The sequence below is a fragment of the Balaenoptera borealis genome (genome assembly GCF_965194805.1).
Source record: "Balaenoptera borealis genome assembly, chromosome: 7".
Lineage (NCBI taxonomy): Eukaryota > Metazoa > Chordata > Mammalia > Artiodactyla > Balaenopteridae > Balaenoptera > Balaenoptera borealis.
In genome coordinates, this window is record NC_138864.1 from 71,035,690 (window position 1) to 71,046,649 (window position 10,960).

At 39.5% G+C, this 10,960-nt stretch overlaps 1 protein-coding gene across 2 annotated transcripts in view; it reads right to left on the minus strand.

The window, feature by feature from the left end:
• The window catches only part of ASB4 (ankyrin repeat and SOCS box containing 4), a 125,886-nt gene extending 114,949 nt beyond the window's left edge, over positions 1-10,937 (minus strand). The window contains exons 1-3 of one of the 2 annotated variants that reach the window (XM_082398515.1): positions 10,800-10,937; positions 6,568-6,713; positions 729-5,887 (exon numbers count right to left, since the gene is read on the minus strand). In XM_082398515.1, coding sequence (XP_082254641.1) covers positions 2,129-3,217 — 1,089 coding nt within the window. In that variant the 5' untranslated portion in view covers positions 3,218-5,887; positions 6,568-6,713; positions 10,800-10,937 and the 3' untranslated portion in view covers positions 729-2,128. Of the gene's footprint in view, positions 1-728; positions 5,888-6,567; positions 6,714-10,799 lie in introns of those variants that run through there. The other variant, XM_082398513.1, reaches the window with a different exon arrangement.
• Positions 10,938-10,960: the final 23 nt, after the last annotated feature.

Below are 10,960 nucleotides of genomic sequence, written 5' to 3' on the forward strand. Positions count from 1 at the left end.
GATATTGAGCTGCATGAGCTGCTTGTATATTTTGGAGATTAATCCTTTGTCAGTAGCTTCATTTGCAAATATTTTCTCCCATTCTGAGGGTTGTTTTTTCATCTTGTTTATGGTTTCCTTTGCTGTGCAAAGGCTTTTAAGTTTCATTAGGTCCCATTTGTTTACTTTTGTTTTTATTTCCATTTTTCTAGGAGGTGGGTGAAAAAGGATCTTGCTGTGATTTATGTCATAGAGTGTCTGCCTATGTTTCCCTCTAAGAGCTTTATAGTGTCTGGCCTTAGATTAAGGTCTTTAATCCATTTGGAGTTTATTTTATTTATTTATTTATTTTTAATAAATTTATTTATTTATTTATTTATTTTTCGCTGTGTTGAGTCTTCGTTTCTGTGCGAGGGCTTTCTCCAGTTGCGGTGAGCGGGGGCCACTCTTCATTGCAGTGCACGGGCCTCTCACTGTCGTGGCCTCTCTCGTTGCAGAGCACAGGCTCCAGACGCGCAGGCTCAGTAGTTGTGGCTCACGGGCCTAGCCGCTCCGCGGTATGTGGGATCTTCCTGGACCGGGGCACGAACCCATGTCCCCTGCATTGGCAGGTGGATTCCTAACCACTGCACCACCAGGGAAGCCCCTGGAGTTTATTTTTGTGTATGGTGTTAGGGAGTGTTCTAATTTCATTCATTTGCATGTAGCTTCCAGTTTTCCTAGCACCACTTATTGAAGAGGCTGTCTTTTCTCCATTGTATATTCTTGCCTCCTTTATCAAAGATAAGGCGACCATATGTGCGTGGGTTTATCTCTGGGCTTTCTCTCATGTTCCATTTATCTATATTTCTGTTTTTGTGCCAGTACTATACTGTCTTGATTATTGTAGCTTTGTAGTATAGTCTGAAGTCAGGGAGCCTGATTCCTCCAGCTCCATTTTTGCCTCTCAAGATTCCTTTGGCTATTCGGGGTCTTTCGTGTTTCCATACAAATTGTGAAATTTTTTGTTCTAGTTCCATGAAAAATGCCATTGGTAATTTGATAGGGAATGCATTGAATCTGTAGATTGCTTTAGGGAGTACAGTCATTTTCACAATGTTGATTCTTCCAATCCAAGAATATGGTATATCTGTCCATCTGTTTGTATCATCTTTAATTTCTTCCTCAGGGTCTTATAGTTTTCTGCATACAGATCTTTTGTCTCCTTAGGTAAGTTTATCCCTAGGTATTTTATTCTTTTTTGCAATGGTAAATGGGAGTGTTTCCTTAATTCCTCTTTCAGATTTTCCATCATTAGCGTATAGGAATGCAAGAGATTTTTGTGCATTAACTTTGTATCCTGCTACTTTACCAAATTCATTTATTAGCTCCAGTAGTTTTCTGGTAGCATCTTTAGGATTCTCTATGTATAGTATCATGTCATCTTCAAACAGTGACAATGACAGTTTTACTCCTTCTTTTCCGATTTGGATTCCTTTTATTTCTTTTTCTTCTCTGGCTGCTGTGGCTGAAACTTCCAAAACTATGTTGAATAACAGTGGTAAGAGTGGGCAACCTTGTCTTGTTCCTGATCTTAGAGGAAATGGTTTCAGTTTTTCACCATTGAGAATGATGTTGACTGTGGCTTTGTCATATACGGCCTTTATTATGTTGAGGTAGGTTCCCTCTATGCCCACTTTCTGGAGAGTTTTTATCATAAATGGGTGCTGAATTTTGTCAAAAGCATTTTCTGCATCTATTGAGATTATCATGTGGTTTTTATCCTTCAGTTTGTTAATATGGTGTATCACATTGATTGATTTGCATATGTTGAAGAATCGTTGCATTCCTGGGATAAACCCCACTTGATCATGGTGTATGACCCTTTTAATGTGCTGCTGGATTCTGTTTGCTAGTATTTTGCTGAGGATTTTTGCATCTATGTTCATCAGTGATATTGGTCTGTAGTTTTCATTTTTTGTGACATCTTTGTCTGGTTTTGGTATCAGGGTGATGGTGGCCTTGTAGAATGAGTTTGGGAGTGTTCCTCCCTCTGCTATATTTTGGAAGAGTTTGAGAAGGATAGGTGTTAGATCTTCTCTAAATGTTTGATAGAATTTGCCTGAGAATCCATCTGGTCCTGGGCTTTTGTTTGTTGGAAGATTTTTAATCACAGTTTCAGTTTCAGTGCTGTGATTGGTCTGTTTATATTTTCTATTTCTTCCTGGTTCAGTCTCGGAAGGTTGTGCTTTTCTAAGAATTTGTCCATTTCTTCCAGGTTGTCCATTTTATTGATATATAGTTGCTTGTAGTAATCTCTCATGATCCTTTGTATTTCTGCAGTGTCAGTTGTGATTTCTCCTTTTTCATTTCTAATTCTATAGATTTGAGTCTTCTCCCTTTTTTTCTTAATGAGTCTGGCTACTGGTTTATCAATTTTGTTTATCTTCTCAAAGAACCAGCTTTTAGTTTTATTGATCTTTGCTACTGTTTCCTTCATTTCTTTTTCATTTATTTCTGATCTGATCTTTATGATTTCTTTCCTTCTGCTAACTTTGGGGGTTTTTTGTTCTTCTTTTTCTATTTGCTTTAGGTGTAAGGTTAGGTTGTTTATTTGAGATTTTTCTTGTTTCTCGAGGTAGGATTGTATTGCTATAAACTTCCCTCTTAGAACTGCTTTTGCTGCATCCCATAGGTTTTGGGCCATTGTGTTTTCATTGTCATTTGTCTCTAGGTATTTTTTGATTTCCTCTTTGATTTCTGCAGTGATCTCTTGGTTATTAAGTAGTGTATTGTTTAGCCTCCATGTGTTCGTATTTTTTACAGATTTTTTCCTGTAATTGATATCTAGTCTCATAGCGTTGTGGTTGGAAAAGATACTTGATACTATTTCAATTTTCTTAAATTTACCAGGGCTTGATTTGTGACCCAAGATATGATCTATCCTGGAGAATGTTCCATGAGCACTTGAGAAGAAAATGTATTCTGTTGTTTTTGGATGGAATGTCCTATAAATATCAATTAAGTCCATCTTGTTTAATGTATCATTTAAAGCTTGTGTTTCTTTATTTATTTTCATTTTGGATGATCTGTCCATTGGTGAAAGTGGGGTGTTAAAGTCCCCTACTATGATTGTGTTACTGTCAATTTCCCCTTTTATGGCTGTTAGCATTTGCCTTATGTACTGAGGTGCTGCTATGTTGGGTGCATAAATATTTACAATTGTTGTATCTTCTTCTTGGATTGATCCCTCGATCATTATGTAGTGTCCTTCTTCATCTCTTGTAATAGTCTTTATTTTAAAGTCTATTTTTTCTGATATGAGAATTGCTACTCCAGCTGTCTTTTGATTTCCATTTGCATGGAATATCTTTTTCTATCCCCTCACTTTCAGTCTGTATGTGTCCCTAGGTCTGAAGTCGGTCTCTTGTAGACAGGATATATATGGGTCTTGTTTTTGTATCCATTCAGCCAGTCTATGTCTTTTGGTTGGAGCACTTAATCCATTTACATTTAAGGTAATTATCGATATGTATGTTCCTATTACCATTTTCTTAATTGTTTTGGGTTTGTTATTGTAGGTCTTTTCCTTCTCTTGTGTTTCCTGCCTAGAGAAGTTCCTTTAGAATTTGTTGTAAAGCTGGTTTGGTGGTGCTGAATTCTCTTAGCTTTTGCTTGTCTGTAAATGTTTTAATTTCTCCATCGAATCTGAATGAGATCCTTGCTTGGTTGTAGGTTTTTCCCTTTCATCACTTTAAATATGTCCTGCCACTCCCTTCTGGCTTGCAGAGTTTCTGCTGAAAGATCTGCTGTTAACCTTATGGGGATTCCCTTGTATGTTATTTGTTGCTTTTCCTTTGCTGCTTTTAATATTTTTTCTTTGTATTTAATTTTTGATAGTTTGATTAATATGTGTCTTGGCGTGTTTCTCCGTGGATTTATCCTGTATGAGACTCTGCACTCCCTGGACTTGATTGACTATTTCCTTTCCCATATTAGGGAAGTTTTCAACTATAATCTCTTCAAATAGTTTTTCAGTCCCTTTCTTTTTCTCTTCTTCTTCTGGGACCCCTATAGTTAGCATGTTGGTGCATTTAATGTTGTCCCAGAGGTCTCTGAGACTGTCCTCAATTCTTTTCATTCTTTTTTCTTTATTCTGCTCTGCAGTAGTTATTTCCACTATTTTATCTTCCAGGTCACTTATCTGTTCTGCTTCAGTTATTCTGCTATTGATTCCTTCTAGAGAATTTTTAATTTCATTTATTGTGTTGTTCATCATTGTTTGCTTGCTCTTTAGTTCTTCTGGGTCCTTGTTAAACGTTTCTTGTATTTTCTCCATTCTATTTCCACGATTTGGGATCATCTTTACTATCATTACTGTGAATTGTTTTTCAGGTAGACTGCCTATTTCCTCTTCATCTGTTTGGTCTGGTGGGTTTTTACCTTGTTCCTTCATCTGCTGTGTATTTGTCTTCTCATTTTGCTTAAGTTATTGTGTTTGGGGTCTCCTTTTTGCAGGCTGCAGGTTCATAGTTCCTGTTGTTTTTGGTATCTGCCTCCAGTGGGTAAGGTTGTTTCTGTAGGTTGTGTAGGCTTCCTGGTGGAGGGGACTGGTGCCTGTGTTCTGGTGGATGCGGCTGGATCTTGTCTTTCTGGTGGGCAGGACCGCATCCGGTGGTGTGTTTTAGGGTGTCTGTGAACTTAGTATGATTTTAGGCAGCCTCTCTGCTAATGGGTGGGGTTGTGTTCCTGTCTTGCTAGTTGTTTGACATAGGATGTCCAGCCCTGGAGCTTGCTGGTCGTTGAGTGGAGCTGGGTCTTAGCATTGAGATGGAGATCTCCGGCAGAGCTCTCGCCAATTGATATTATGTGGGGCTGGGAAGTCTCTGGTGGACCAATGTCCTGAACTTGGCTCGCCCACCTACGAGGCTCAGGCCTGACACCCGGCTGGAGCACCAAGACCATTTCAGTCCCATGGCAGTGAATGTGGCAGTCTCCATTATGAAGTCAGATTATGAGGGTCTACAATAGCTGTTCAGCTAGAACAGGCTGACTTGGGAGCAATTTGTCTATGAGGCTGTTTCCAGCAGCTGGTGTCTGAAAGAGTAGGTCTCCGCATGTGCTGCCAGAATTTTAAACGTTTATATAGAGGTCTTAACGGGTTCAGTCATGGATTCAGTATAGATGGTCTCTGAAGAAGACCTTACTCTCTCAAGGTTGTGTGCTTGAAACAGCTCCTAAGCCTGAGGGTCTACAAGCTGCAGGAAGACGAGTCCGCCCGGGGCGGCCTGCAAGCCGTGATTCTTGCCACGAGCCCCGCTGCTGCTGTCGTGGAGTCCGGCTTCCCCCGCCACCCACCCTGTAGTGAGTTTTCAGTGAAGCTTTCTCTCTGTGCTGATGAGATTCATGCTACCTGAGTTGCGCAAAGCCACAGAGCGTGTAAATGTTGGGGTGGGGGTACAAACCCAGCAAATCTGGCTCCAAGGTCTGTGTTACATCACCCAACGAGAGTGGGGAGGCCACGCACCTAAACGCCTCACCCCCGCGAGCCACCTCCTCAAACCCGCAACGCCACAGGTGGTTATCCTTTTTAAATATAGCAGCGTGTACATGTCAATACCAAGCTCCCTAAGTATCCCTTCCCTCCACCCTTCCCCCCCGGTAACCATAAGTTCATTTTCTAAGTCTGTGAGTCCGTTTCTGTTTTGTAAGTATGTTCATTTGTATCATTTCTTTTTAGATTCCACATATAAGCAATATCAAACAATATTTCTCTTTCTCTGACTTACTTCACTCAGTATGACAATCTCTAGGTCCATCCATGTCACTGCAAATGGCATTATTTCTGTGAAGAAGATTACTCTCCATAATGTGGGTGGGCCTCATCCTATTAGTTGGAAGCCCTTAATAAAACAAAGACTGATGTCCCCTGAGAAAGAAGGAATTTTTAATATGTATTTTCTTATATTGGATTCTGGTTCCACCATTTTCTAGGTGTGTAACCCTGGGCAAGATACTTAACCCCTGGCCTCAGTTTCATAACTCACAAATTGGAGATAATAACAGTAACTAATCCAAATGGTTGTTATAGGAATTAAATGAGGTCCTGTATGAAAAGCCTGTTGGAATGGGAAATGTTCAATAAGTAACAGCTGTGGTAGTTACTCTGAACGAGGTTGCACATATGGTTTATTTATAGATAACTAGAAACATTATTGCTATTAGACAATGGGAACCATGCATGTATTTCCTAGAATGAACAGAACATATCTTAACTTTTTCCATAGAGTTCAGGCCATACTGAGTCAGCCTCTGAAGGAGATTGGGAGTTTTTGTTTCTGGTCTCCCCAACTTTTCTCTCTCCCAACATTTTCTACCCTCTGACCTCTCCATCTGGGGTCCAACTGCTCCTGGAAGAGAGGCAGCAAATCTGACAGCCCTCTGTAGAAAGAGGCTTGGGTCTAGTGGACCATCTGGTTAACTTTCAACTTTAACTCAAAATTGTTTATTCATCTGTTCTAGAGATACATTGACACAACTGAAAAAACTCATTCTTTTTTTTTTTTGCTTTTGAACTTACACATTGCTCTTTTCCTTTTAGCATCTTACCTTAAGAAAGTTTAAAGTTATCCAGTATCTCTGCTCTCTTCCCACACATACAAGAACATTAGGATGATTTAACACAGGTTCCACTTCCTCTTTCTTGTTCTTATCCAGAATTTTAAAAACTCATTCATTTTACCGGGCCACTCCTCCTGTAATAAACCAGGAATATTTTTTACAAAATGCATAATTATTTTGTGACTAGCACATAAAATTTTATTTTACGTTTGTGTGTTTTTGAGCTCTACAAACAGCAAGTTCATATTGTTCAACCTAGTATTTGAAGAATGTTAATTTGTTGACTATAAATATTTTAAAATATATACAACAATTTTCTGTTTCTGTTATGGCATTTCTTCACTTTTTAGTATATTGGAATTCCCAGAAGATGACTTGGTGGTGGGGAAGTCTCCTTTACCCTCCAAGAAGCCCTAGTGTGAAGCCTCTACAAAGTAAATCTTTCTTTTACTGATAATAATTATCTTTTATAACACCTTTTCCATGTATTTTTGTGTTAAAAGATCTAAAGATCTGACTCCTTTAAAAAAAAAAAAAGAGGTAAGGAGAGGAAGGAAATAAAAAGGATGTGGAGGGACCAACGCCCCATCATATATTATATAAAATGACAATAATCACAAGAAACCTATTTCACAAATTACTGGGAATATTACACGTGATAATATACTGCAGAGAACTTTAAAGAGTTAAAAGTACAATCATGAAAGACAGTCCACCGATGCGTTCGAAGGACCATTTTTGGTCTGTGAATGCTTTGTTTCTGGTCCACGGTGACATAAGTATGAAAATTTGAGAGTAAGCATTTAGAAACTGTTATACAAATTTGACAAAGTAATTTTACATCTGTTGAATCAAATAATAAAAGATTTGGGCTTGTATTTTGTATGTCTGAATTTTTACTTCATTTTCTAGTAATTCACTTTCATTTTACTTTACAAAGGCAAAGAAACCCTGTCCTTCACCACACATAGTTTAAGAAGCATCGATAAAAGCTATTATTATTTCTGAAATTTTGCTTAACAACCATTAATTTCTAATTACAAACTAGTTATATGTCATTATTTGAGAAATACTCTTTCAAACCAAGTGTAAGGAGTTGCCAGCATACAAACAAGTTCCAAAACAAGTTTGTTTTGTATTGGGTAACATGGTTATTTGGGAGTCAGACACCATTTTTCCCATGAAATAACATTAGCCGAGGGTTAGGTTCTTGGTGTAGCCTATAAATCCCAGTTATCTCAAAAGATGGGTAAGCTATACAATAAAATGTAATCACCCGTATAGACTATAAAATTTAATGACCAGGCTTCTCCATCCTCTTACAATGAAGAAATTAGGCTGCTGATTTCCAAATCAGAAAACATCTCTCTTCCCCACCCATCCATGAGAAAAGGTGATTCTTAGCTCTGGCAGGGTGGTAGGGATAGGGATAAGGATGGTGTTGCTTTTGCAGAAGTTGCTTCAAGAGCAACTCAGAAAGAGGAAGAGTAATGGAGCTATAGTACTCTTCACACAGAGAATGGGGGAATTAGGAGATCAAGTTTGAGGGAACTCACTGGTTGAGTTAATAAAATTAAACTGAGGATTCTCCAAGATTCTCTGAGACTGAGGTTTGGTAGGTTTTGCTGGACTTGAAAGCCTGGTTCCTTACCACAAATGCCTCCATCCTAAACCCCAGGGCATTGTGGTGGCCCAAGATGGTGAGTAGCCTTCATCCTGAATTGAAATCTGTTAGCGGCTACCTCAGAGATTTTTATTTTTTTATTTTTCTTCTGTTGTTGTTTGAAAAGATGTGAGGACAAGTCTAGGCTTAGTGAGAAACATTGGTAGAATCAATTAGTGATGTCTGCCACGGGCAAGAAGGGGAAGTAAGCACAAAAGCTGTATTTCGCTACCCTGAGTATATCCTGAAAGAAACAGACCTTTGGCCCTTTAATTTCAGCTGAAACCAGGATGAATTATTAAGCACGTGACTTTTTTAAATGCCTGGGAATAGCAAAAGGGGAACAGCACACAACAAGGTGATCTTATTTACAGTTTATGGTTTCCTCATTTTGTGATACATTTGAAAGACATAGAAGCCTAGCTCTTGACCTAGAGTCCAAGAGGAATAGTTTTATATACTAGTCACTATCCAGAAACCTTGGAACAAGACTCTCAGAACTAATACAGAAGCCCTGGCCACAGTCCCAGGCCTTCTTCTTTAGGTCCTCATTCTAAATTCTGATTTCATATATGAGATTCTTCTCTGTCCCCAAAGACTGACATTAAAAACGTCCCTAGAGGGCTTCCCTGGTGGCGCAGTGGTTGAGAATTTGCCTGCCAATGCAGGGGACACAGGTTCGAGCCCTGGTCTGGGAAGATCCCACATGCCACAGAGCAACTGGGCCCGTGAGCCACAATTACTGAGCCTGCGCGTCTGGAGCCTGTGCTCCACAACAAGAGAGGCCGCGATAATGAGAGGCCTGTGCACCGCGATGAAGTGTGGCCCCCACTTGCCACAACTAGAGAAAGCCCTCGCACAGAAACGAAGACCCAACACAACCATAAATAAATAAATAAATAAAAGTGCCCTACTCAAAGTTTAAAAAAAAAAGTCCCTAGAGAAGAGATCCCACCCACACCTATCCAGTCATAGGGTAACTATGGTGAAATTCTTAACCAAAATGGCCCATGGATAGAATCTGGGGGGTTCATGACCTTGAATGAAGAGAAAAAAATCTTGATTTCTAAAGGAATTTAACATTTCCTTCAATTATGAAAGTAGAAAACAAATCAAATCTCAGAAGCATTAGCAATACTTGTGACTTTGTTACTAATGTAAATAAGACTTATGTTCATTATTTCATTATAGTGCTGCAGACATCTTGAAATAACATTTATGCTCATCGCTATTTGAAAGAATGTTGCTAGATCTTGTTATTTAATGTGTTAATAATGTAGCACACATTACACTATTATATTACTATAGCACAAACTTTTAAAAGACTACTTTGATAATTGCATTTGAATGTAATTGGTCTCCTTTGCAATCTGCACCTTTTTTTAATAATTTTTAAAATTATTTATTTTTGGCTGCATTGGGTCTTCGTTGCTGCGTGTGGGCTTTCTCTAGTTGCGGCAAGCGGGGGCTACTCTTTGTTGTGGTGCGTGGGCTTCTCATTGCGGTGGCTTCTCTTGTTGCAGAGCGCGGGCTCTAGGGCGCGTGGGCTTTAGTAGCTGCGGCTCGCGGGCTCTAGAGTGCAGGCTCAGTAATTGTGGCACAGGGGCTTAGTTGCTCCGCGGCATGTGGGATCTTCCTGGACTAAGGCTCAAACCCATGTCCCCTGCACTGGCAGGCGGATTCTTAACCACTGCGCCACTAGGGAAGCCCCACGCCTTTTATTGTATGCATTTACGTTATTCTGCGAAGGTATCTATAATTTCACTACTGCCAGAGGGGACAGTAGTGACATAAAAAAAGGTAAGCCTCCCGGACTTTCAAAGGACAACTATGTTGCTATCTACCATGCAATATAACCTAATATCCCTTAGGACCGAATCAGAGACATACAGAAACTGAAGGGTCTCTTTTTTTCTGGGTGCAGAACAGGTGAGAAACTGGCATCTGCTTTTATTTACTGGTTGTTAATAAAACCGGTGTTTGTTGAAAATTGGCAATTGTGACCATTTCTGCCTACATACTACAGGGTGGCAATTAAGTACTGGCAACCATCAGAAGCTTGTTTCAGCCATACTCACTTATTGTAACTGTCTCAATCTTAACGGGGAAGGTTCTCTTTTATACTTTTTTCTTTCTTTATTCACGTTATGATTGTTAAATTTTAAAATGGGGGTTTTTTGGGTTTTTTTTTTTTTTTTTTTTTTTTGTCTTATTCCCATAAACTGAGTTTAGAGCAAAGATAGTGTCCAGGTGAACTTCCCTGATGCTCCCAATGCAGGAGGCATGGGTTCAATCCCCGGTCGGGATTCCGCGTGCCGCAGGGCACTGACAAAAAAAAATAATAAAATATAATAAATAAAATAGTGTCCAGGTTTTGAGGTCTCTAGTCTAGACGAAGCATTACTTAGAAATAGAATGTTTCCTTCCTCCCATCTACATCCTGTTATAAAAAGTAGTGATTCCAACATGACGTATTTACAAGACATGGCCCAGTATCTTTTCCTGTAATTAAAAAAAAAAAAAAAATCTTTAAAACTGTCCTCCAGAAGTTTCTTACCGGACTAGGACGGAAGGAATGTCTTTGAAGATTAATCGAGAACTGAGAAAGGCCTGCAGCCTGCTTGAGATTCCCGTGGGGTTGTCTGTTAGTGAAAGGAGGTGAAGGAATTGAAAGTGTCCCGCCCTTGGCCTAACCAGGGGCGGGAGAGGACGGTTCCC